Raw genomic sequence first — 27,413 nt, 5'->3', positions numbered from 1 at the left:
GGAAATTCCATGTACAGTCTTACACTCAGAATAATCTTGTAAGTTCAAGCAGACACACTCACTCAAAAGGATGATCATAATCACCCAAAAAAAACAATACTCAATGCAATATGATATACATATATCATTATATCAATAAACATATTAATTTTCGTATTTTCATCTCATCCTCTAATATCCACATCTCCCATACCGATATATATAACTTCCCCAAATTGCACATCGCAATGCCATACATAATCATAACGCGTTCAGGCATTTCGTGTTCCACGTATCCCTTTGGATGCCCAAGTCTCAAGTCTCAAGTTTCCATGCTACCCAATCCCAACATCTTGTCTGGTGTCTAACATATACGACTCATTCGCACTCCGCCAACTCCTTATTTTCAAAAAAGAATAGAAACCAGAAGTACCCAGTCCTTCCCAGTCATTCCGTACAGCCCTCGTGAGAAGTTTCCTACGTTTTCCGTTTGCCCTAGAAAGAACCCATCCCTTAAGCAAACCGACCGACCGATCACCCAAACCACCCAGCCAAGGATATGTTTGTTCCAATATCCATCCATACCTAAACACAAAACGGACTGGCACTAAACCGCGTAGAAATCCAAATCCAAATCCAAATCCAAACTCCAAACGCAGAATTATATAATTTTCTCCATATTTTCCTATTCACAACAACCTCAAGCAAGAATGACACAGGTCAATACTTCATCAATGCCCACCCATACCACCACCTCCATCTACCCCACCCATATTCATACCCATCATACCCTGACCACCCATTCTCATTTCGAACTCTCCTCCAACAGAATTGCCTCCAAATGCATCATCGTTCATTCCGTCCACATTGATAGGAGGCGGACTCAGATTAAAAGGTGGATACCATGCGTTAGGCATTCCATTCTCAAGACCCAGCATATCATAACCATTTCCCATTCCGCCCAGGCCAATATCTCCCCAATTCAACATTGATCCATCGCCATTATGATTCGTGCCTGGTGTACCACTATTATTTATACTGCCATTCATACTATTGCCGTTCATGACACCACCATGCAAACCATTGCCATTCATAGCCGAGTGATCCATTGTCGTGTAATCGAATCCTAAAACTTCATTAAGTTGCCGCTGGCCTATATTGTGCGGTTGTTGCGATCGCTGCGACCGCATGAGAAGGTCGTGATGATTAACATACTGTGGTGGCGGATAGAGAGCAGCTGGTGACATAATACTTTGGTTATATGAATTTTGAGGTGCTTGTTGAGATGTCATCTGTGGATGAGAGGATGATGGGGTCGATACCTGCATTCCTTGATGTGAAGCTTGCATATCAGAAGGCATGGCTTGCATGGTATCCAGCTGTGGGGGACGTGAAGACTGTGATGTAGATTGTGTTCTTTTTGCCTTTTGCTTTGCCGGCTTGGAATTTGGTTGTTGTTTGGGGGAGGCGGTGGGTAGATCCTTGACGTAATTCGCCACAGTCTTCAAGTCCGACTTCTGTTCGAGAACAGCATCGTCCCCTTTTTCTTTCTTGACAGCTGCAGCAGGATCTTCAAAGTCAGACTGTGATACACCATGTGGGAATTTATCAAACCAGTCTCCGTATTGAGGAATGCTTGACCTCGAGTCGTTACTCGAACCAGCAATAACTTTGTCTGCACATGCTTTATAATGACTTCTGAGAGTTTCCGATAACGAGTGAAACATGCCCCAATGTTTCTTCATCATTGTTATGTATCTCAGAGTAATTGTAAGGTGCTTCCTAGAAGACTCCTCCAAACTAGGATTCCCCGAAAAGATACCGCCGACTAAAAGCATACTGGCCGAGAATGCACAATACCCAACGAAAGGTGCAGTGAGAGACAAAGATTTTCCGTCATCGATGAGTCCAGCGATGCGACCGGCTGCTTCTATCGATTTGGACTCTTGTTGAGTTATGAATTCTTTGGGAGCATCGGATCGAGGCCCATTCCGTTCTAAAATTACCGGATAGTGATCGAGGAATAGATTAGATTGTTCAATGACAATGTAAAGAAATATGAACTGATTTGCTAGTCCCTCGGATCGGTGTGAACTAAGATTTTCGGCATTATATACCATCTCTTTTGGCATAGCTTCTTTAAATTCCTTCAATTTCTTGACTAGGCTAGAGTACTTCGATTCCGGTGACCATATAGGATATGGATCTTTGTCGAAACCACCTTGATTGAAATGAGTGACAATATTAGAATACAGTGCAATTGATCGAATCACATATGCTGCTACACCTAAATTTTGTCTGGGGCTAGCCAATCTTGGACCACTAGGCGTGCTCTGATGTACAACCTCCCCGTGGAGACTTTCTGTTGATCCTGGAATGTCGAGCAGAAACATGTTCTCCTTCACAGGCAACTGAATCTCAAGAGTTCCTTCTTTGACAAATGTTGGTCGACCAGTTCCAGAAGATTCAAACCTATCCATGAGAAAGCATGCCCACATTGTTCTTCGTCGGATTTCCCTATCGATGAAGCTGAGTTTCACCGCATTGCCTTTCTCATCAAGCTTCGGCTTCTGAGGGTCGTAGTCAAGATCTTTATGTAGTTGTAAAGCATATGCCATCCGGATTGCTTGCCCTGCCAATGCCCAGCTTCTACCGCCGTGACAAGTGCCAAACTCATGAAACCCCAAAATAAGCAGGCACGTCAAAATTGTGATATTTGGAAAGTCGTATCGTTTCAAAACAATATCGCGAGCTTCAGAAGCCCACTCTTCCCCTTTTAGGAAGGGCGGTGCTGTAGTCAATTCCACATGGTCGGAAAATCGAGCTGCGCAAGCACAGACGGCTAACACTAGGACAGGAGGAAGTACTTCGGACCTACAAATTTTGTTAGTACTCAAAATCAGATTATTTGTGTCAAAACTAACTTTAATTTCATCATGAAGCTTGGCTTGTGTAGTAAGTGATATGTCTGGCCATAAATCTTTTCGAAGAATACCTCTGCCAAGTGCTCTTGAAGCTCTCGCGAAGGTAGCTTATCTTTGCCATCTTTCAGGAGTTTGCTTTCTGCGTCTTCCTGTGCTGATACAACCTTGGATTTCAAAGCCGCTTTCACATTCTCCTTCGAAGGCTTAATCGTCGACTTCGACCAATCATTCAAATCTGGCCCAAATGCTTCTTCTGCGGGTCGTTTTTTTCCAGCAGAATTTTTAGATGGTAACGTTCCCGGAATTGGGGGCTTAACATTAGCTCTTGCTAATGTGAGCGTGCCAGTTTGTTCTTTTTGTTCTTCCTTTGGCATAGTATTCATGATGCGCGTTTCCATTCGCTTTATCCTCTTGTCAAGCATTGCCATGTAATCCGTCCTTGGCGTCGCTTTTTTTGTCGTGACCTTGTACACACAAGGAATTTTCGACCTGGTGCAATTTACACATGCAGGCTTCTCTCCTGAACAACGAATCTTTTTTCTTCGGCATGCTGTACAAGCCAGTGGCAATCTTTTTCGCTCTTTACCTGCCTTAGTTTTGAGTTCAGTCCACGCAGGTGCTAATTCAGGTTTGTCCTTTCCTTTCTCTTCGCTGCCATCCCCAGAACCTCCTGTATTCGTCTTGAGATCATCCACCATAGGGGTATCGCCTTGGTGAAAATTTCCTACCATTCGACTGCTTGTGGGACTTGCTTCATCTGACCCCCCACTAAAGCTAGGATGCCGAGCCGTTGGTCCAGATATGCTGCCATAACCATTTCGATGCATGGGAGGTATAGATGATATGGAATCTCCATGTTCGGTAGAATTCGCGAGATTAAATGGATCTGAAGTGCTATCCAACTTCAGCTCACCTGGAGTTACGGTATTCTCCCCGAATACATAGGGAAACTCGAATCCTTCAAGATTAGGCGTTCCTAATACATCAAGGGGCGGGGTATTCTGTGCTAACAGTTGATGAGAGTGATTTGCATTCTGAAAATCAGAGGCATTCTGCGCCTGAAAGTTTTGATGTTGACCCGAGGGCATCATTTCTGTGAGCGCCTTCTAAGATCCTATTACTTGCTGTGTAATGCCTGTTTCACAGAACCATATACATTTATTGTTCCAGACCCCTAATCCGCCTAAACACCACCACTTCTAATAGCTTTGTGAGCCCTAAGTCTTTGAGCAGTCCGCGAAATTATTATGTACTCATGTGTGTTTCAATCGCAATAAATCGCAAATTTAGAACTCGGATGATCGGGAGGTTCGGATGACGTCGATGCGTGAGCGGGAGTGCTTTGATGAGCAGCTAGGTTTGCAGCTGTGAAACAGTTCGAACTTCGCGACTGAGTGAGATTTGGTGAATTTGGTATGTAGAACGGAGTTGAGCTATGGCTCTCATGCCAAAAATTGAGGAATTGATCTTGAAGCATGCGGATAAGGTACTTGCAAGGTAGGGGTTGCAGTCGCACAATGATCACGAAATTTAAGAGGTAGGTAGGAATTACCTAGGTATAATGATAAAGGTGTAGAAATCTAAGTACCTCCTAGTACGGAAACTACTACCCAGTAGGTAAATAGAAGAGAGTAAGCCAAAAGTACCAGTGCCGGGATTACATACGTGCCGCTTTGAAGATGATTTTTGTCTGGGTATTTTAGTATCTAGACCGTGCGAGCGTCCACAAAAACATTTCCCCTTCTTTGAGCATGAGAATCAGATGCTGCTTTTATGTTTGGTCTATCCACTGAAATACATATATTCATACATGTATTCATCTACAAACTGCAATCTATATTATACATCATATATTCTAGATTCTATATACTCTATTACAATGCTTGTTCAAGTACGTGCTTGGAAAGAATGCATACATGATATACACCGGCCATAAAGCTTGATCTACCTGATAGGTTTGACATCCAAAGAAAGTTCTTTGGAGAGGATGCAATCCGGATATTTATCTTGGTTAAAATGCTTCTTCGATAGCTTTCTTGGTATTACAGTCTCACAAGTTCCCTTACCCCAATCATGAAGCAAAGACGCAGCATGTACTATACGTAGTGCATGTATTGAATCTTTAAACCTGGGGTGTATGAAGTGATAACTAGGTTATTGACTCAGTTTGCAGGAAGGAGATATCTCGTGGGATCTCGTCCTGCAGGGACTTTAACCATTGCTCTCCAGTGATAATCATGTTCACACACCTCCAAACTGTCTGCAATGGCATGCTCAGTCTTTACACTCGGCGCACTATGATCATCTGTACGTTTGGCCATAAAAGGAATCAACACTATGTTGGAACTCAAGATCCTGGAATACCCACAAGTTTGAATTTCGATGATCTTCAAAAAGCAGCCTCCAAGTTCAGCTGTTTTCCTCGGAGTATGGGAACATACCCCACGCGCAAAAGTCTTTGGCCATACTCCAAATACGAGCGTCGGGCACAGCTCGATACATTTGATTGTTGTACAAAGTGGGAACTCCAAAGTCGGGGAGGTAATAAGTTGGAGTCCAATGGCTTGAAGTTAACGGCGATTCACAATCACAACCCCGAAAGTGTGCTATAAAATAATACTGTGGTCGGACTCATATCCCTATCTCAGAAGAAAATCGCGGGGTCGACGCCTAAATTCATTCAAATTATCCAATCAAGCGGAATATGCATACCCTGACTTCCGGAAATCCTTGGTGAGAATTAATCTATCTCGGAGTATTATACGCAGGGAGCATTTCCTGCCACTTTAAATTGGGAGACCGGTTCTGTTCGTGTTATGTCAAAACTTATAGCTTTTTATGTCACTTCGTAGCGGTGTTCCAGGTATTAGATGAACGCTCAAGTTTTCATCATCGATTTCCAAGGTTTGATATTTTATCAATCAAAATGTCTAAAATATGTAATGTGGTGGGGTATGGTCTAGACGGTCCGAGTAAGGTTAGTCGAGTTCAAGTGTTCATGCGGCGATGCTAACGGCCAAGAATACGACACTGTTGATATGATTGGCTGTTCCTGGTAGCTTCTGTTTTCCAAATAGTAATATCACCAAAGTCATTGGGTGAGTGCCCATCGGATATCCTCACAGCTCTTGGATCTAGAACTCTGAAAACTGTTGATATAAGCAAGCATAACTCGACTCTACTCTACTCGATAAACAGCGACGAGAAACAAGTCAGATGATGTTGAGCACAACCTAAAGGCTCTTGCATAAATAACTTGGAACTCTTTTAGAATCGGCAACCAATGCCGGAGCTAAACCCCATATCTGCAAGCCTGGGAACGTTTTGTAGCCATCAATTTGATGCAGAAACATTATACTTTGAGGTTCATAAGCATTTGCCACCAATCTCCATCAAAAACCACGGGGAATCAGCCGCACAATTGTTCATCTCAAACAGGTACAGGTATCAAACCAGGATAATCATTTGAGCAACAAAATGATTGCGATTTGAGAGTCGAGACTCACGACTCACGAGTCAGACAAATACCGAAAAACACCCGGCATCACAATCAAGGCTGATGGGACGGATGTGGTGCCAAGATGCTAGATGACTGCATAGAAAACTATCCCCCCGGCTTCGCAGGTACCGGAGCCTGGGAGAACGGAGAAACGATTATCTCAAATCATATATTGATAATAGTTGAATGTCAATACTTTATAATGATACTAGTTCTTTTTCAACGTATAGCTTATATATAATATATTCTAGTTTCAAAATCTACAAACAGATTTATACAAGTTTTATAATTTGAAATAATAATTATACAGTTTGACATGGAATATTGAAAACAGTATATATCTTCGATACCCCAGCTTTTTCGTGCTGCTGGAGACAAAACAGAGTAGCAGCAACTATGGAGATAAAACAGGGACTCGAATGCTTTCGCCTCACGCACATCTGCAGATCAATTTTCCTCCCTTGCCCAACATCGATCGCTATCCCCAGCAAAACCCAAATATCACATTCATAGAATAATCCCCATATCGCGATATCCGTCGCTTGTCAAAACCCCCAGCTCCAGCGTCACTCACATACCTCATGACAACAACTTTTCCCTTGTGAAAGTTCATGACGCTTGAATTCTTAATCATGGAACTATCCCGTGAGAGTAAGAGAGAAAAGTGCTGGGAAGTTGATATAACTCGTATATCTAGATAGGAAGTCTATCCGTGGGAAAAAGCTTATTAGCTGCTTCTGCTGCTGCAACTATCAAAAATCGAAATGTCTTATCGATTCTTATCAGTTCACTAGCGCAACCTCGGTTCCCCGGGTTCTCCGCTTATGCTTATCCGAGAGTACAATATGTATATTGGTCTGGGATGGATATATCAAATATCATTCATTGTATCACCTCAATCCATATTGCTCTCGATATCTTCTTCGCGCTTTTGGTTGTAGAGTATAGGTATATGCGAGCGTTTGAGTAACAGAGCGAAGATTATTGGAATACGCAAAAGAAAAAATGTCTAGTTACGACACGCAACTCCATGACTTTGGGTCTCTGTTTTCTCTAAAGGGGAAGATCGCGGTGGTTACTGGGGGATCGAGAGGATTGGGATTACATGCTGCTTCTGCGTGAGTAATTCTGTTTCATTAAGTGTGAAGAAACAGTTTTCCATCCGGGCGGAAATCCATTGACACTAGCCATTTATCATTCATCCCACCCCTTCCAGCTACTAATTCTCGCTCTACTCTCAGTTTCCTCCAAGCTGGCTGCTCTCTCGTCTACATCACGTCCCGTAAAGCTTCCGCCTGCGAAGCCGCTGTCGCAACTCTCAATTCCCTTCCCAATCTCTCTCCGGGTGCAAAAGCCGTTTCCGTCCCCGCAGATATATCAACTATCGAAGGTATCCAGCATTTGGTATCCGAAGTCTCCAAAACCACAGATCATATCGATATCTTGTTCGCAAACGCGGGAGCCACGTGGGGAGAAAAATTCGATACCCATCCCGATGATGCGTTTGCGAAAGTAATGAATTTAAACGTCAAGAGTGTTTTTGGAACGGTGAGATTGTACGTACCCCATCTTCCCTTCTTTCTCCCAAGCCCCCCATCAATACAAATTCAATCAATCCGCTAACAAACCCCCAGATTCGCACCTCTCCTTCAAGCACGCGCCAGCGCTTCAGAACCCTCCCGTGTAATTGTAACAGCCTCCATCGCCGGCCTCGCCGTCGCTCTCCCAGGTCCCAACTCTGCAATCGGGTATTCGGCCTCTAAAGCTGCGGCAATCCATCTCACCAAAAATCTCGCTGTCGAACTCGGTCCCCGTCATATTCTTTGCAATGCCATTTCTCCCGGATTCTTTCCATCGAAAATGGCCAATGCGCTTATGGAGTCTAAAGGGGGAGCTGCGAAGCTGGCTAAAGCAGTGCCGGATAGGAGATTGGGAAAACCGGAAGATATTGCTGGCGCGGTGGTTTTCTTGGCTAGTAGGGCAGGAAGTCATGTTAATGGGGCTAACTTGGTGGTTGATGGGGGGGAGGTGTTAAGTAGAGGTGAAGCGATTGACGAGGGTGGGGAGAAAGCGAAACTTTAGATTGGGAGCTTCAGATTTGTGGTTTGCAATTTATAACTCACATTTAGAGCACTGGGACATACCTTGAAGTGTTAGGTAGATGTAGTATATCTAGAAGTATATAGCGTTCGAATGAAAATTAGGCATTTCATTTCATGTAAATAGAATATAAATTTGAATGAAGAAATAAATTGCGAGCAACAATACCCAGATAACAAATAAAATCCGAACAAAAAGGCCACCAACTGTCATGTCTTGCTCAAATGGGTATCCGATTCATGAAAATTATGCCAAAGAAAAATCTCCGCTAAAAAGAAATTAAGAAAGACGTGACCCAGGTTGAAAAGAAAAGTGAAACATGTATGTATAGATCTACATATGTAAGATAGTGAGGCCCGATCTTCCAAAACAAAAGAAACTTGAAGTCTTCAGATAGTGAAAGTAGAATCGTAATAAATCGATCTTATGCATCAAAAAAGACGAGGGGGTAGAAGGAGGACAAGTTGCTGGTGTCTCTCTCTAGGGGAGAGGCATGAGAGGTGTTGATGTTGCCAAGAATTGAATATTGTTGAAATAGATAATTCTTGCTTGACACTCTCAATCAGCTCGGAGAAGAGAATTGGATGGTAGTATGAGATATAGCTATCAGCTTGCTCTCAACGAGGTAGGTCGCGTTCTCGCAGCGTATCGTATGGATGGAAGTTGTAAATCGTCATGTAAATTGGTCATCGGAGTTCAGGTCGGTCTTTCCATGCCTTAGTTGAATATATGGCGCTCTTTAAAGCTTTGACGAATGCTCTGGTTCAGAAGTAATCTGGACTCTAACATCAGTATCCAAGAAAGCATCTAATCTCCTTATCTCATCTGCATCCTCGTCTTTCTCCTCCGTTACAACTCGATTAATGGCACCGTCGTCCCATGCAATACCATGCCAAAGCAATACTCCCAAGTCCCTCGCAAGTCTAACTGTTCTCATCAACTCATCTTGTTTCAGCTCGGGGATCAGATTGACGATTTTTGTCCAGAAAACCTTTCGCAGATACGTCACATCGGCATGGTAATGAAAACCGACGGGCGTAATTTCACCGAGAATTTCTTCGAGTCCATAGAAACAAGTTCCAAATGGTAGAGGCTCGGCTTCTGCCCAATCAACAAGTCCAGTAAGGTGATGCGTAAGGGGATTGATCATGATATTGCTTGAAATTATGTCGCCGTGAGTTAGTACCCATGGCATAGCTTCAATGAATTGCATATCTTTGCGAATTCTTTCAGCTAATGGCTTAAATCGGATTGGTAGATCATTGCATAGTAATTCAAGGCGAGATAGCAATGATAATCCTACAATACCACGCGGAAGAGATACACAATCTTTTTGATGCCATCCTACTGCGAGAAATGCGGCGAAATCTTTACACAACATTGCTCGAGTTTCGGTATTGGTAGCTATGGATATGTTGCTCGCTCGGAAATCTTTAAATGAGACACCAGGTAATCGGTTCATCGAATATACTAACAATCCGGATTTCGGGAGACTGGTAACATACGTGATTCGAGGGCAAAACTTCCCGTATATCTCTCGTGCAGCATGAGTTGTCATGAGATTCAATCGATATCTATCAGGTCGAAATTGAATAACGATATCGTCTCCCACCAAAAAAGTCAGCGAGCAATATCCTTGACATGCAGGCTCCTCGATATTCTTCCCTGGGAAAGCATTCTGAACGAATTCGTAACAAGTAAGTTGATCTCCTTGATCGAGTCCATTGCGAATGTAGAAATTATCAACCAGAGTCAAAAGATCTGTCGTCTGCTTGACAGACATATTGATTGTGCATGATGATACTTCATATATGTATCCACGATCGTTTGTCTTATCAAATTGTAACACCAGAGTTCTGTCAAACTCCAAGAAAGCGGCACGGCTAAGGACATTAACCCCGCCTGCATCACTTTATCTGGTGACTTGTGCAAGTGAGATAAGACATGAGAGATTTTTGTGCCACGAAACTCACATCTCTCCAACCACTTGAAAGAGTATGGTAGCATATTCTTCATAAAGTGACACAAATTTGATCGATCCCTTGAGTCGAGTCCGTAAATCATTTCCAATATACACAGAATTCGAGGTAAGGAGCTGAGAAATGATTAACATTGATGCATCCATCCACTAGAGATACTTGTACAGATAATCTGCAGAAGTTACAAACGGGAACTAATGATGACTAGTACGAAGTAATCCACATCATACCATAATCTTACCACATACACATACATACATACATACACATACATACGAAGTACACACATACACACACACTTCGGGCACACTAGTGACTATTTTCTCTCATAGAGCTTTCTCATACGAAAAATGCATCTCGAGTCAAAACGTCTCCTTAATGATATCTATCGCATCAACGCCAAGTGGTTGAGAAATAACTCTTGATCATATCAAGGCACAACGGTGAAGAAAAGATTCTCAACGCACTGTTCATGTAAAGCCACCTCGGGTCCACAACATACAAAATGGAGTTGTTTTATACCATTCATCCAATGACATATCCTCTGACATGGCAAAATACATTAAGCTAGCTTGACGAATCAAATTCCTCAAAATTTCTCAGAATGCTCCATTAATCCTTGAATGAAATCATTTGTAAGGCTGGCTGGGCTGGCACGGTGAGATTGGCAGCTGTTATTTCATCCATAGAAAGAGGCGGAAGAAAGAGACCAGCACATAAGAAATTTGATCAACCACATCAACCACCCACTAGGTAATCAACCTCAACACCACCTTGATCGACCTAACGTTTATCCAGAACAACAAAAATTGTATTTCTTATATACTCCCTCTATTGCAAGCTACACCCTCCATCAAAATGATGTCGGAGGCTTGAGAATAACGGCAAATCGGTGCTGAAAAGAGAGCCATTTTTGTGATGAGTGTCACTGCAACGTTCTTAAGAGATGGCTGAAAATAAGTTGTGATACATTCTGTTGCATCAAGCGAATATTGATCGAGATATCAATACATACACCGGCGAGGGGGAAAAAGGAAAGAGAAGAAAAGAGGCTTGCTCCTTCTGCTTTTGTATAAATTATTTGTTTTTCACTCCTCATATCTAGTTTCTAGGAACTCAAGAGTTTGATACGAAGTGATTCTTCATTACGCATCTGAGATTCAATTTGGGAAAGTGTATCAGATCACCCATTCCTTGATATCATTGATACCCATTCTCTACTATTGATAAATATATATACCCCTTGAGAACATCGGTATGAATCCAATCTTTTTTTATCATACGTTCTCCTGGTTTCAAATTACTAAACGGTCCTTCAGTCCTACCGAGAACACTACAGTCTCTTCGCCGTTATCACGTTACACGAAACAACATGGATGATCTTGAAGGTCAAAAGCACATTCATCCTAAACGTATAGTTCTATGTTGTGATGGCACATGGATGGATAGGTAGGTTCCCATAATTCCCCTTCATTCAGGTCATATGATCAAAATTGCTGACTATCAATATCAGTGATGATGGATTCACTAAACCGACACTGATTCCCTACAAACCAACTGGTACATTACAGGTGAGTTATACACATCTTATTCTCATTATATAAAATACATCCCTCCTTCATCAAATTTGAGGTTGGCGTTATTTGTTTTGAACGTTATCGTAGCATGCCCCCTTCACCGCCATCTCCATTTTCTAGCCAATCAAGCAAAGCTCATCCACTAATTTTACCCCTTCATAGACTCCAAGTAACGTGACCCGCCTATCAAGATGCCTGAGAAGATATGGTCCAGATGGAACTCATCAGATCATTTACTATCATTCTGGTGTAGGCACGGGTAGTAGTATGTTGGATACCCTCAGTGGAGGTATGCTTGGCACTGGTATTTCCGAGGTAAGAATTATTCTACATGATGTCAAACTGCATACTGACATACGACAAGAACATTCGTGAAGTTTATAGTTTTATTGCCGCGAACTATACTCCCGGAGATGAAATAATTCTTGTTGGGTTCTCTCGTGGTGCCTTCACTGCCAGAAGTGTTGCAGGAATGATCTCTGACATTGGATTACTCACTCGTTATGGCATGTCGAACTTTTATGCTATATTCAAAGACCAGGAAAACTTCAGAAATGCCAATTACAAAGATATCTTTCCGGATATACCTTTTTCAAACAAACCAAAGGATGGTGATGAGTACAAGAAGAGATTGGTAGAACAAAATTTAACCCGGGTTTATGACCCGAATGGATCTAGAATCAGAGTTCATGCGGTTGCTGTGTGGGATACTGTAGGATCTTTGGGTATTCCAAATATCGCTCTTCTTGCAAAACTTGGACTTCCACATTCTACTAAGGAGTACAAGTTTCACGATACGAATCTTTCAGGCTACATCAGACATGCTTTCCAAGCTTTGGCACTCGACGAACATCGAAGACCTTTTAGTCCCGCCGTTTGGGAGATAAGAGATTTCGAAGATGAACCCACTGACTTGCGACAAGTCTGGTTCCCAGGAAGTCATGCCAATGTTGGAGGAGGTTACGATGATCAGGAAATCGCAAACATTACTTTGGCCTGGATGATGGATCAGCTTGCCTCCATTGGGGTCTCTTTTCACGAAGATGCCATTGACGTAATATTTCAAAAGAGCGTCCATTATTACGAAACTCTACCACCTCCTTCCACATCTATCTTTAGGTTTTCGAAGCCAATTAACGAATGGGCAACGCCTGCCGTTTATGAGAAACATCATCCAGTTCGTCCATGGGCTCTTGGGAAGATTTATAACTCAGATACTGGAATTGTAAGTACATATTACTGGTCAAGTTCTAACATCATTTAGCTCTTCATCGGAGAGCAGGTAAACTAACATTTACTAGTGGACCCTAGCAGGTAAAGAGACTAGAACTCCTGGTCTTTACCATCGTTTAGATCCAGATACTGGTGCTCCAACTGGAATACCAATGACACATACTAATGAACGTATCCATTCAAGTGTAAGAATTAGACTTGATCTCGGGGGACTTGGTGAAGAGGATATGACAAAGTATAAGTGTCCAGCACTTTTAAAGAAAGGACCATGGCGCCTAGATCAAATTCGAATCAAAGTCACTGATCCTATTCCACCAACAGCCACATGGGGTCCAACAGCTCCAGCAGCATTGGATGATGAAAGAACCAGCGACCTGAGATGGGTATGGGAATATGATGGACCAGAAAAGAACGCACCCGTCATTCAAACTATTGTTGAAGAAAATCTCGGTCCATATGAGAGAAAATTACTCCTATTGAATAAAGGTAAGGGAATGTTTCACAAGGTTATTGATGAGGCGACTGCAGATGATCGTAGGGCTATAATCTCAGCAGAAATTGATGCAAGACGTGAAAGTGATACCTAAAGTACTATTCATAAGCGTTTGATTTATTGGGGGCTAGTTTCCGTCTGATGATCTAATTTGATGTTTGTATTGAGGGGATGCGTTGAAGTTTACTTCTCATTTTCAGAGGTTGCTTTCTTCCAAACATTAACGACCGTTCATTCTACGCTGTCATGTTTTTCTTTCTTATTTCTTTTTAAAAAAGGGGGGATTGATACCAAAACATTAATGGCTGAGCGCTCAAGAAGAGCATTTTTTATTATCTGAAGTTTTAATAGTTTTATCACATCACGTCACATATCAGAACCATCTTTAGATGAAATGATGATGTAATGAGGAGTTGTCATCTCTCAACTCCAATCTTAGTATACCAATTTGCTGATTATCTAATTTTCCATGAGCACAGACCGGGTTAAATATCAAGAATCACTTATGCATCGACGACGCAAAAAGAAAAAGAGAAGATCTCATCGAACATCTAGAGCAGGGACGGAAAAGGGTCATATGACAGCCGATGATTTGTTATTGGGAGATACAGCTGTGAATGGAGACTTAGGAAGAAGAAGAAATAGAGCGGGAAGAGATGAGGTGGTTAGTTATGGAAGTGGGCCGGTGATTATTGGGGAGGAATTGGAACCGGATGAAAAGCTGGATAAACTACATGGGTTCTCGAGTTATAATGGAGAAAGAAGGAAGTCTCGAAAACCGGGGGTTTATGGCCAGGGATTTGGAGAGAGATTGGGTGAATTACCGGTTAGAAGTCGCACGAAGGTTACGGCTGATCCGAGGGATTCGGAATTAGAGAAAGATATGAGGGAGATGGAGGAGAGAAGAGCGGGGATCAGCGGAAATACGACAAACGCGACGAATTCGAGAATTAGAATTGTCCCTATTGGAGAAGAGGAAAATGAAAAGAAAGAGAAGCCTAGACGATCTCGAGTCGAAATCCAACCCCAGGAACAGGATGAAATTGTCGTATTCGAAGAACACGATAGTCCAGACGAACGCACGAATCGTAGATCTAGAGTCGGCGCTCGTGATCGTGCTAGAAGTACGGCGAGAACAATCGATACATGGGAGAGAAGTGAAGTGGGTGAAAGCACTATTTTTACGCCTACGCCTAGAAATAGATCGCGAGGGCGAAGCGGACTTGGAGAAAGAGATTTAAAGAGTCCGGGTGTAAGTGTCAGGGAAAGAGAGTTGAGCGTTCCTAGAAGTGTGGATAGTTGGGAGCGAAGCGATATTGAAAGTACGGTTTTGACTCAAAGAGAGAGGGAGAAAAGTAGGACGCCAAAATCAAGGGGGGCGAGGGCGAGAAGTACAGCTAGGACGATCGATACGTGGGAGAGGAGTGAGGTGGGAGCGAGTACGGTTATGAGTGGGGCGAGGACACCAGGGACAAGAAGTGGGGTTAGTGCGAGGGCTAGGGAGAGGAGTAGAGTGGATAGAGAGAGAGAAAGAGAAAGAGAGAGGGTTGAGAAGGAAAGAGAGAGGGAGAGGGATAGTGGGTATGAAGGAGAGGGTGAAAGATGGCATGGGAGGGGATACAATTATGATGAGAGAAAACGCGGACATAGTCCCGTACCGAGTAGACTTGGAGAGAGTAGGAGGGATCGGCAGAGGTGGAGTGAAAGGGGGAGTGGAATGAGTACTGGGGCCAAAAGTCAAGGGTTATGATTAAGTTGAGAAAGGGCTCGGAGACATGAAATGTGAGATGAAAAGGAGGGGAAATGAAGCGATGAAAAAATCAGAAGATCAGAAAAGAGACGATTTAACGATTGGGTGGTACTAGATTGGATACGCATTTGTTTTTTTTGTTTTTGTTTGAATCTTGGGAGTTTTGACTTTTGCTTTTATATTCCCCACGCAGAAAATGAGTTGAAGATTAATGGTTTACGAGATTGTATATTAAGGAATCGGGAAATCAAGATATGGAAAAGAAAAAAATATTCATATATGAAGATACGAGGATTTAAATATGATGGATGATGGAATGATGTATGATACATGATGCATGAGATAGTTGTTTGGATAAATGTTTGAATATGGATATACGTATGCAATGGAATTAGTAGATTAGCACGATCTTTACTCTTTGTGATTCGTTGTCTGTGTTTGAATGGTTTTGTTGTTTTGTTGTTTTGAGGGTTTGTTGGGTGGTTGTGAGGGGGGAAAGGTAATAGAGGGAGAGGGAATGTGAAATGCTTTATAGATTGCGAGAAATTTATCGTGTTAAGGTATTTTTGGTTTTGGGGAAGGCCATTCTGTACTATAAAGATTATATGATTTCTGTTCTGGATATAATAGAGTTTTTTGCATATATATACCTAGTATCTAGTTCAATTTGCCGTATTAGTGTTGTGCAATCGCTAAGACCTGTTGATGCTAGAGGATGGGTAAGAGAGAGGGGGGCATTCCACGCCCTTCCTTCGTAGACGAAGAGATGTGATGAAAGAAGGGGAGGGACAGTACGTTGGAGGAGATGATGGGTTCAATTCATATACTATCTATATGGAATCCGATCACTTGATTCATATGACTGAATAGAATTGTCAATTGGTGTCTTTCTGATCTTGTGAAGGAAAGGAAAAGGGGAATGGTCGATGAATAATTACTAGCTCTACTTTATATTGGCTATTTCATTTGATTGCGAGGATCAGGAAATCATACGGATCTACATTGGATTATATTTCCCAAGGTGAATTAGATATCAAAGCCTACGAGCTGGATACAGGCTCACTAAATCAGATCTGGGTTTTTGATACTATCAATCTTGTATGCTCATGTGTTATTCGATCTCTGGAAGGTTTTCTGTATATCTTATCATCGGTCTACCTAGCTCTTTCTTAACTCTCGCTCATTTACTCATAAGATCTTTATTTACAACGCAAGCAGAAAAATCTATACCCAGCCTGCCGGTGCTTCTTCAATTCCTTCTTCGTCCTCTTCTCGAATTATGGCTGGGATACCATGTTCATGTTTTCCTTCTTGCATACCATTATCGCGTGGCTGTGCATGTCCATGATTCGAATTTCCTCTCTCCTCGCTCTTCCTCGCCACCCAAAAACTAGCCGAATAAGTATTTTGTAGCATGGAATCTGGGTCTTGAATGTAGGGCGCTCTTAAATCAGTCGAGGAAGTAAGGACCTCAAACCCCAATTTAGGAAGTAGAAGCAGTACTTCTGAGTTTGTAAGTTCGATGCTTCCAGGATCGGCAATACCATGATCCTGAATCTGATCGCTAGGTTGTTTTGATGATGGAGGGGTAGAGGAACCAGGAGGATTGTTTTCAAAATGCCAGAGGAGTGGTCCCATATTTATGAGTATGCCGCCAGGTTTGAGGCAGTTGCGAATAGCTTCGAGATAGCGGATGATGTTTGGAGCTGTATCAAGGAAGAAGACAGCGGCTACTGCGTCGAAAGATTCGGCACGTTCTTCATCACCATATAAGAGGAGGAAATCGGAGGCACTCATTGTCATTTCTCCTGCTTGTGGGTTGGAGTTTAACGCATCTCCTGGGTGAACATCTGGGATTTTGACGGATCGGAGATGATTGCTTCGAGTTTTGTGATTGGAGAAGGAATGAACCCAAGGGAAAATAGTATGATTTTCCTTTTGGGGACAGAAATTGAGAATATAGGCGCTGGCAAGAAGTTGATGATAACTAATTTCATTGCCTTCGACGTCGAACCCTTGCATACAAAGATCAAATACTAGACGTCCAAGACCTGCGCCTGGAACTAGGACGCGCATATTGCGTTTGAGGGGAGAGGATCTAGCTTTTTCGTCTTGGAGGGCGCGGATTACAGGGCGGTAGGATGCTTCGCGTTCGACTGCTCCTTCGGAAGACCAGTCTCGATACATTTGCCGGAGGGTACTTCGGGCCTTTTCGAGATCACCTGAGGTTGCTGTACCTCGGAAATCATCGGGAGATTTGGTGGAAGGGTTGAAGTTTGAAGAGGGATAGGGAAGATTGAAGGATGGGAGGGCCGCTGATAAGATGGCTTCTGAGAGTTCGGCATTTTGATCTATAGCGTCGTCGACGGCTATTAAGGTATCTAGGTAATTAATGGGTGGTGATGCGAGAAGTTCCCAGTGAGCTCGAGGTAAGGCGTAGAAGGCTTGTCTTCGTAGATGAGTGGTGTTGTAGTGAGCGGTCTTTTGGTAGTGGCTAGTGTGTATGTCAATAAGAGTACATGTATTTGTGTGGTAATAAGAAGAGACATATGTGTATATCAATGAGCATGCATATATCATATTTCATCGGCTCCCGTGCTCACCGAACACGTACAGGTCCCCCCTAACATGGCACAGATAGAACTCGCTTGATAGTCCCATGAATTAGGTGGTGTTACGATTCTAGCCGGATCCCATCTTCTTATCGGACTCAAAGATGCCGTCATCAAATAGAACTATCCTTACTAGAAAGAATCCAAGGCTTGATGAAGCACTCTCTTCTCATCAGGATCATTTTGAGTTTCCTCGTTGCCCTCCCAAGCATTATTAGAATCGGCCATCTCGTACGTTTAATCTCTTCATAAACCTTCGATAATTGTTTTTATCAAGAAAATGAAGTTTAGAGATATTAAAAGATTAGGATCTTCATCAAGTGAATACAAGGAAGGTACGGTGTACAGTATTATTCACTTGCTTAGGTAGGCACAGGGAAACTATTCTAGTTCCCGCTTCTCATGGTACAAGTGGGGGTGAAGCTTTCCAAGTGAACCTAAAATAAATAGTTCGCTTATGCATGATAGTAGACCAATTTATGGTCGCGCCGGCGTTTGACTTTCTATCAATCTTCTTTAACAAGACAACCAAACAACCAAACATTGATACCAATATTAATTTTAAGCTGTTCATCTCGACAGCCTTGGAAGCCAGTTCAAAGCTTTCAGTCTCGGTATCTTCATCAAAATGGCAGCTGCAGCCCCCAGGCAATTGGGCATCACTCCGCCTTTATCTACCGCGCTTCCAACGGATGCTGAGAAGCAAGCAACTGATGCGCTGATTGACGAAATGACAAAAGAGAATCTTTTTGAAAGTCGCGCTGATACCGAAAAGAGGTATGTGGTTGCGATTATTATTTTCTGTTTCTTTCAAATCCGCAGATCAATCATATCTCGGAACATCTTGCTTCATTCTTATCTATTTCATTACTGACATACATTTTGCGCAGATCCACCGTCCTTGCTTCTTTACAATCCATCACCGAAGAATTTGTAAAACGAGTTTGCAGAAAGCAGAACCTACCGGAGAATATTGTCAACAATGCCGGCGGTAGAATCTTTACATATGGTAGTTTTCGACTTGGTGTTTATGGACCTGGCTCTGATATCGATACTCTGGTTGTCGTACCCAAGAACGTTTCCCGCGAAGAATATTTCGAACTTTTCCCAGATCTTCTCGTTGAATTGGCGCCAGAGGGAGCTATTACAGACCTAACGCCTGTTCCAGATGCATTCGTCCCAATTATTAAGTTTGAATATTCCGGCATCAGCATCGATTTGATCTTCGCACGTATCGAAGTACTTTCTCAAATTTCAAGGTCCCTAAGCTTGAATGACGACAACTTATTGGCGGGTTTGGATGAAGCCGGCTTACGCTCTCTGAATGGAACGCGAGTTACCGATGATATCTTGAATTTGGTACCGGAAAAGGCAGTATTCAGAACTGCTCTAAGGGGAGTTAAACTTTGGGCGCAGAGACGAGCTATCTATGCAAACATTATGGGTTTCCCTGGAGGTGTCGCCTGGGCCATGCTGGTGGCTAGAGTATGTCAATTATATCCACAAGCTACCGCTTCTACAGTCATCCTCAAATTTTTCCGTATCATGTCTCAGTGGCAGTGGCCGCAACCAGTCCTACTGCAGGCAATTAAAGGTGGTAAGCTTAACGTTCGTGTCTGGAATCCAAGAGTAAGTTTTTCTCCTGCAACATACTCGGGTTTAATTGACTTTGATAGGTTTACAAAGGCGACGGTTACCATCTCATGCCAATCATTACCCCTTCATATCCCTCTATGTGTGCTACTCATAATATAACAAAATCAACCAAAGAGATCATCTGTCGGGAACTTGCTCGTGGAGGAAATATCACGGATAGAATTATGATGGGCAAAGCATCCTGGAAAGACTTGTTCGTCAAACACACATTTTTCACCAAAAACTACAAATACTACCTCTCCGTCATTTCCGCCAGTACTACAACCGCGGCTCAACTTATCTGGGCTGGTTTGGTTGAATCAAAAGTTAGACTTTTAGTTTCTAATGTAGAAAACCACGAATCAATCGCGTTGGCACATCCATTCAACAAGGGATTCGAACGAGTTCACAAATGCAGTTCCGAGGACGAAATCGAAGCGGTAAAAGAGGGCAATCTACAATACCAGATCAAAGAAATCCCAGCAGTGACTACGGACCCATCTCATGATACAGACTTAGGAATTGCGGTAAAGGACCAGACTGGGGAAGTCAAGGATGAGAATGGAGATGCACCAAAATCCGAATCTGAGAAAAAGGAATCATTAGTTTACACAACAACATTTTATATCGGCCTCGAGCTTCGCGAAGGTAAGTGAACCACCATCACCTCACATTTATGAGCGATCTTACTGCTGTCACGATTATGATATTTGGAACATGCATTCTAATTACAAGCTTCTATGATATATTCCGAGGCCCAGCTACTAACAATCTTAGGCGCTAAATCGCTCGATCTTGCATGGTGTGTTGATGAGTTTAAGCGAGTGTGTAGAGGTTGGGAGAAGTATAACGAAGAGCTTATGACTTTATCTGTCGTTAACACTCGAAAGTTTGTGCCCCTTTGTTGAATCAGATGATGAGAAATACTGATTTATGATTCATAGCTGCGACCTTCCAGACGACGTCTTTACTGAAGGCGAGGTCAAGCCAACTCGTTCTCAAAAGAAAAAGAAGCGTGCTTCAGCAGATGTATGTTAAAGCCAATCCCTCGTTCGGGATATGGCCCAAGGTTAAAGGCGGAAGATCTCATTTTTGATTGGGATTTTTCTCAGAATCATTCCAAGCATTACTAACAATTTATCTAGGACGTTGAAAATGCATCCACAAAGAGACGGCAGGTAGTTGCTGCTGGATAATGATTCAGTGTGGAACCATATCCTCTCTTACTCTACTGTCATTGATGGTATCTAACGACAGGCTTGCTCTACATTAGCTTTCGATCATTGCGATCATATAATCGGATTTGAAAAGAAGAAGAAAAAAACGGAAAAACGACCAACTTAATAACTTACTGACCTGAGGCAGTTCGCATCAACACATTCATTCATTCAATTATTTCATTAAGTAAATCTTTAAGTATCACCTACTTCCTTGATATTCCTTCGGGGTAAAGCCGTAATAATGAAAATTCACATTCAGGCCTGGGTACAGTGTTGAGGCAAATTGAAAGGGCAGATCCTCCTGAAAATAATCCGGCACCGGCGTTCTTAGAGGCTATTGCTTCACTTTATTGAGGGTCGAGGGAAAGGGAAAGGGGGGAGTTTGTCAAATGAAATTGACACGACAGCAAGCATTGGTTGAAAGATGCCGCGAGAATTAGTCTGGGTCATTTTCAAATGACATGACTACATAGATGACTATGTATTTTAAGAAATCAATACAATTCAGATTGCGAGACTACGTGTCTCACCCCAAGACGATCGATTCTAGATTTGATGGTATATTTGTTTCTGTGTGATGGTTGTGAGAGAGAAAGTTTCATATCTATTTGCTTATTCTGTTTATTCTGTCTATACTTTGTATGTAGATGTATTACCTAGGTATATATATCACTTATTATCATTATCATTATTATACCGGTATACCTTTATCTTTATATCTTGGTAGTAGTAAATCTACTTGACTTGTAAATCGGTTAACCTTATTTTGATTGTAGGGCTGGGCTGAACAGGACAGGGTGCACCGCCTTTTCCAAAAGTGACGTAGGATGTAATTCCTATGAAATCCATGGATAATGGATACCCAAGGACCCAAGGACCCAAGGAGGTAAGGTAAGGTAAGCAAGTAATAAAGCTAGGACAATGATAGTAAGGACGTCTTCTCGTAGATAACCAAGTATGAAAATATTGAGGAAATGACCAAATGCCCAAATTCCCAAATTCCCATCTTGATGGCTCTTGGCACATGGATCATTTGATACTGGCTCAACTGGTACCTTTTCTTCCTACCTACCTACCTACCTACCTAGGGTTAACTTTATAATTCCAAGTTCGTCAATGTTTAATTATTCACTCGTACAATGAAAAACAATTGATCAAAATCTCAGCCCTTATTTTTCCTCATAACCCCAGTAAGTATTGTCAGATCATAACATAAATAATAAGCAGGCTTGGGTTTGCTATTTATTATTAGCTTGTTCCTTTTAACACCGACCCAACTACCTAGGTAAAAGGACTGGAACGTCTCCACAGCACTCAACATCATTCAGGCTGACAGCCTCGCACATTTATCGTGGCTCCTCCTTCATTTCGTCGAACAGGTAATCCTCATCGTAGGACATCTTTTCTCCGATACCTATTTCCACACTCTCGGCAGACTATCCGCCAGCGCTTTGCAAATTTCAGATTCGAAACATTCCCATCCTACAAACTCGGCGCACAATCACGAATCTATAATTACATAGTCAGGACTCAGTTAAACCGAAAGAGAAAGAGAGCTGCTGGGAAAACTGCCTTTCAAATTCTTGGAAGACCAGTGAGAAGATTCTTCGGTGGCGGTTCTAAAGACAATGCGACGGCTTCTAGAAAGCTGAACCCATCATCCAATTCGATGTCTGGCTATGTCGCAGATGGATACGGGGAGGATAAAAAACGAGGGGGAAAGAGGGGGAAATTGGCAGGGTATTTGAAAGCTGCAAACGAACTTCGTCAATCGTATCAACAATCATACTCGGAGAAATGGGGCGGGAGTAGTGGATTAGATGACGATGAACATGGAATACCAGGTTCATTTCCGGATGTATCTATTGTTTCTCATGGCGATGAACAAATGATATTATTTCCATCATATGCGCGGAGACATACCAAAGAGAAACCATTTTTTGAAAATGCCAACATGAATCCTAAATTGAACGAACCCGGAGATGCGGAATATTGGGCGAGGGAATGGCAAAAATATGAGGATGATAGGGCTATAGTTGATGTGGATGTTAGGGGATGGCTTTACTCTCCTCATAGAGGACCTATGACAAGAAAGAACAGGTTACTCATTGGTCTTGCACGCCAGTTAAGTGGGATCCCAGCACCAAAATCTGGTTCTCGAGAGACCAGTCCGGATTCAAATTCATTAAGAGCAAAACATAGAGAACTCGAACAGAGGCGTGATGAGGAGAAGATTGCCCGAGAAGCAGAACAGATATTGAAAAAGGGTCGAGGGGAGGAGGAGGCAGCACTACGGGGTGACTATAGTGAAAAGCCAAAACGGGAATCGGATGGTGATAGTATCTATAGTGAACGCGGTAGGCAGCGGGGCAGCAGTTCACGGGTATCACCAGAGTCATCACCTGCTCCAAGTCGTCTAACAAAACGCACATCATGGAACCAACCATCCGAGATGACCCAAGCGGAACTATTAACAGCAAACGCTCATTTGATGGCACGATTAAGACCATTCCTTACGAATCCAAAGGTTGAAACAGCAATTACGGTTTTCTTTTATGATGAGAAGAATTCTTCATCGCGAACAATAGAAACAAACGAAGCAGGCCATTTCATTATGCGAGCCGCTTTAGAGTTTGTTCCCACACATGTTAGAGTGTTGGCTTCCGAAAACCTTTCAGCAATTGAAGAAGTCAAAATTACAGAACCAAAAGGAGTTAGTCTCATTACTGATGTTGACGATACAATCAAGCACTCTTCAATTGGTGCAGGATCAAGAGAGATTTTCAGAAATGTCTTCATTCGTGAATTTGCTGATCTCACAATTGAAGGTGTCAGGGAATGGTATAACACAATGTATGATATGGGTGTTGGGGTACACTATGTATCCAATTCACCTTGGCAATTGTTTCCAGTCTTGGTGAGCTTTTTCAGAAAAGCAGGGCTACCGCCTGGATCTTATCACCTAAAACAATACAGCGGGATGCTTCAGGGTATTTTTGAACCTGTTGCAGAAAGAAAGAAGGGTACCCTTGAGAAGATCATGCGAGATTTTCCGGAAAGGAAATTCATTTTGATTGGAGATAGTGGTGAAGCAGATTTAGAAGTCTATACCGATGTCGTTTTAGCAAATCCGGGGAAGATCCTGGGTATCTTTATCAGAGATGTCACAACACCTGAAGATATAGGTTTCTTTGATCCTGCATTGGGCCCACTCAGCGGAGACCGTCGAAGGTTTGAACCTCAATCTCGAACACAATCTCGGACGCAATCCATTGATAGCAGGAGATCATCTACATTTAGTAAATCTGAGCTATCAGAGAAACGACCATCTTTGCCTCCCAGAGTGCCCTCGGAAACTAAACTCCAGACCAGTAATGGTCCAACAATGGGAACCCTTATTGATTTCGGAGATGAGCCTGAGAACGAGCCAATACATAAATCTCATAGGAAAGTAGTACCTCGATCTATGTCAGAGATGGAAGTACCAAATGTTCCACGACGAAAATCCGCCAATGATGGGAAAGCTCCTCCACCTCGACCTTCTAAGCCATTATCCCTTCGTGGAGCAAGTACAATCACAATGGTTCCACCCGAATCATCCGAACCTCCAAAGCAAAATACTCCACCACCACCACCAAAACCTCGTCGTTCAGGTGCTATCCATGGCAGTGTAAATAATCATCCATTGAAGCAGGCACAAAGTAGTGCAGAGTTATCAGAATCATCTAGTGAAGGTTATATATCTAGTGCTCGTCATAAAGTTACAGAGACCTATAACAATCTTCCAGAAATGAGATCTTATATACCAGGCATGGGTGAATCGAATCCAAGGCCCCAACCTGCATTCGATCCATCATATAGTCCATCATCAAATAATGGACCACCGCCTCTCCCAAGTCGAAAATCTACCATTAATTCTTCAATATCCAGCTCCCCTGATTCATCAGACGATGAATTTCACCGAACATCCAGTGGAGCACCAGCAAACAAAAAATTCGATCTCTGGAGACGCCGTTGGAAGCGCTCAAAAGACATTCTTGATGGACAAGGTGTAACGCTCAGAGCTTGGAGGAACGGTGGTGATGTATGTATAGAGGCTGTACATATGGTTGAGCAAGCTATGCGAGAGATGGGGGTAGAAGGATATGGAAATGGCAAAGGAAAGACTGGGAGAGGAGGTGGAGAGATTAAGGTTAAGGATTTAAAGAGGTAGAGTTTTGTGGGGAAAAGCAAATGAATGGGCGAGTTGGTTTGTTGATTGGGGAGTAGAGCGTTGAGTTATATTTTTATTGTATTTTGGGGGGTTTGGGATGGATGGATGGGTGGATGGATGATTGTACGCATGCATGCATGGAATGGCGAATACACTTTTAAGGGGAGCGAAGAGAATAGATATGAGGGAATGGCAGTCGGAACGCGGGAAAGAATGAAATATATTAAGAATTATGATTTACAAGCGGAGAAAGAATAATGAATATCCGAAATTCAAAGTTTTACTTGCATGAATAAGATTTCATTTTTTTATTCGGTGAGGCTTATATACAAAATCAAATAATAGATCTAGACTCGATTCAAAGGGCGGTGGTGAGCCAAGATAGGTAGGTAGGTAGGTGGGTATTCGCTTCTTTTGATCGGCGGGGTGAGCCGCTTTTCTGATGATGGCTTTTTGGGGCTGAGAGCTGGGAGCTGGGAGCTGGGAGCTGAGCTTTCTCTGTTGAGTCTTGATGTACGTGCTTTTTCTTTTCATTCGTGAGTGGGAATGAATTGGGTGAGGATTATCGGTATAGTATAGCAGACTAACTTGAAATTAGAAACTAGAAACTAGAAACTAGAAACTCTTAATATCCAAATCTAGCAGAATACAGATCTAGCAAAATACCTAGGTAATATAGATAAATTCATTATCTTAAGATTTAGCAGGCTATTACTGGACGGCTACTCTCTTTTGTTTTCTTTTCTCTCCTTATTAGGACGTGGTGGTTGTTTGTGAGCATCTCCATTATCTATATCCCCAAACTTCCAAACTTCCCAATTTCCCCACAACAACTAAATTCTGACCCCAACTTTTAACCGTCATCCGCTCATAATCACCACGGAGGTCATCGACCAGATTACTTTGTCTGTCTCTCTCAGCCGCTTTCCATCCATTTGCATAATCTCCTCGTTCTTGCCACTCCTCTTCTGTTCTAACCTTTGCTTTCTCGCGATTCATTTCTCTACGATGCTTCAAATCTGCTTCTTTTTTTTTGTATCGCTACGTTTTGCTAAGCTTTTCTGTTGTACAATCACACGTTTTGCTCTCTGTGCTATCTTCTCGCTTTCGGTCATCGATATCGATATGATGGCCTTATATCGTCTCATTCGAATTTGACATGCTATACCCAGCGATGAGCCAACTGTAATGATTATCATTGGGAGCAGGAAATACCTTTGTTTTTAATACAACCATCTTTACCATTGTTGCATAAAGCATCTTTTCAATACTTCTTCTCAGAGTCCTCAACAAGTTGTATTTTCTTCTTTGAAATTACCGGAGTGAAAGTTGTCTGCCTGGGAGCTGGTGAGTTTGGTTCAATCGGTGGGATTAGAAGAGATGAATATCAACTCACAGTCATTGTACAGAAGTTCTTACGGTTTTGAGTCTCCTTCGTCTTCGTTCTCAACGGTGCCTGAGTCCCCTCCTCTTTATCGCTCCCTTCTTTTGAAAAATAGGCCACGTAGCTGCAATTGGATTCGTTATAGGTCGATTACTATACAATCTAGATGATTGTTCTGTGCATGTGTAAATTCGATAACACATCCCTAGTAATGAAGTTAACGAAAAGGAAAAACTGAAGCTGAAAATGAAGGTGGAAAGTGAGGTTCGTGTGATTTCGCTAGTGCAGTAGGAAATACTTGACGCCTAGCGTGCTTTCTCTCGTTCCTTCCATTTATGGTATTTGGCGAATTTCGTATTTTATGAAGAGAGATGGTTGTGGTCAGGTGTTCAAAAATCCGGACTGCAGTCCAAGAATGAAAATTGCAAATCTCTATATCAATTGGAATATTTAGATTGTATGAGATGTTGAATTTCGTTGGAACATTGAACTATGTCCATATTTCTCATTGCTGTTGATATATCCATAGCTTTATATTGTTGGACTGCAATACGGACTATTGCATACCTGGTTGTGGTTGCTGGAGTTGGCGGGATGGATGAATAGATGAGATCATGGTTTTGAATGTATATATATCTTAACGAGAATTCTGAGAGTGGGATTGAGAGGGATTCGAGCTGGATGATGATGATGATGATTTGTAATGGGGCAGTTCAAAACAGAAGTTGAGGTTGTTGAATGTATGCTCAGAGGTTCTAGGCCGACAAAGAATATATTACATAACCCATTAATATTTGTCTCGATAGGTGGAGTGT

The 27,413-nt window shown here is 42.4% G+C and overlaps 7 protein-coding genes across 7 annotated transcripts; 4 read left to right on the top strand and 3 right to left on the bottom strand.

Moving 5' to 3' along the window:
* Positions 1–710: 710 nt before the first annotated feature.
* On the bottom strand, positions 711–3,994 carry EAE97_008572 (uncharacterized protein; the record flags this gene model as incomplete). Its single annotated transcript, XM_038879087.1, has 2 exons — positions 711–2,853; positions 2,904–3,994. The coding sequence occupies 2 exons, from the start codon at positions 3,992–3,994 to the stop codon at positions 711–713; spliced, it is 3,234 nt and encodes a 1,077-aa protein (XP_038730169.1).
* Positions 3,995–7,407: 3,413 nt separating this feature from the next.
* On the top strand, positions 7,408–8,484 carry EAE97_008571 (uncharacterized protein; the record flags this gene model as incomplete). Its single annotated transcript, XM_038879086.1, has 3 exons — positions 7,408–7,520; positions 7,644–7,958; positions 8,037–8,484. 3 exons carry the CDS (start codon positions 7,408–7,410, stop codon positions 8,482–8,484), a joined length of 876 nt encoding a protein of 291 aa, XP_038730168.1.
* A 757-nt stretch (positions 8,485–9,241) lies between these two features.
* EAE97_008570 (uncharacterized protein) lies at positions 9,242–10,285 on the bottom strand (the record flags this gene model as incomplete). The annotated part of the gene is made up of 1 exon (XM_038879085.1): positions 9,242–10,285. One exon carries the CDS (start codon positions 10,283–10,285, stop codon positions 9,242–9,244), a length of 1,044 nt encoding a protein of 347 aa, XP_038730167.1.
* Positions 10,286–11,853: 1,568 nt separating this feature from the next.
* Positions 11,854–15,534, top strand: EAE97_008569 (uncharacterized protein; the record flags this gene model as incomplete). The annotated part of the gene is made up of 6 exons (XM_038879084.1): positions 11,854–11,930; positions 11,995–12,052; positions 12,221–12,373; positions 12,423–13,283; positions 13,360–13,777; positions 14,264–15,534. 6 exons carry the CDS (start codon positions 11,854–11,856, stop codon positions 15,532–15,534), a joined length of 2,838 nt encoding a protein of 945 aa, XP_038730166.1.
* A 1,224-nt stretch (positions 15,535–16,758) lies between these two features.
* EAE97_008568 (uncharacterized protein) lies at positions 16,759–18,374 on the bottom strand (the record flags this gene model as incomplete). The annotated part of the gene is made up of 2 exons (XM_038879083.1): positions 16,759–18,028; positions 18,280–18,374. The coding sequence occupies 2 exons, from the start codon at positions 18,372–18,374 to the stop codon at positions 16,759–16,761; spliced, it is 1,365 nt and encodes a 454-aa protein (XP_038730165.1).
* Positions 18,375–18,774: 400 nt separating this feature from the next.
* Positions 18,775–20,977, top strand: EAE97_008567 (uncharacterized protein; the record flags this gene model as incomplete). Its single annotated transcript, XM_038879082.1, has 6 exons — positions 18,775–18,923; positions 19,037–19,775; positions 19,823–20,429; positions 20,559–20,670; positions 20,726–20,810; positions 20,927–20,977. The coding sequence occupies 6 exons, from the start codon at positions 18,775–18,777 to the stop codon at positions 20,975–20,977; spliced, it is 1,743 nt and encodes a 580-aa protein (XP_038730164.1).
* A 1,693-nt stretch (positions 20,978–22,670) lies between these two features.
* On the top strand, positions 22,671–25,214 carry EAE97_008566 (uncharacterized protein; the record flags this gene model as incomplete). The annotated part of the gene is made up of 1 exon (XM_038879081.1): positions 22,671–25,214. One exon carries the CDS (start codon positions 22,671–22,673, stop codon positions 25,212–25,214), a length of 2,544 nt encoding a protein of 847 aa, XP_038730163.1.
* Positions 25,215–27,413: the final 2,199 nt, after the last annotated feature.

The sequence above is a fragment of the Botrytis byssoidea genome (assembly GCF_014898295.1).
Source record: "Botrytis byssoidea strain MUCL 94 chromosome Unknown BBYS_018, whole genome shotgun sequence".
NCBI lineage: Eukaryota > Fungi > Ascomycota > Leotiomycetes > Helotiales > Sclerotiniaceae > Botrytis > Botrytis byssoidea.
Note: the sequence above shows the minus strand (reverse complement) of the source record. Positions and strands in the feature narration are given on the sequence as shown.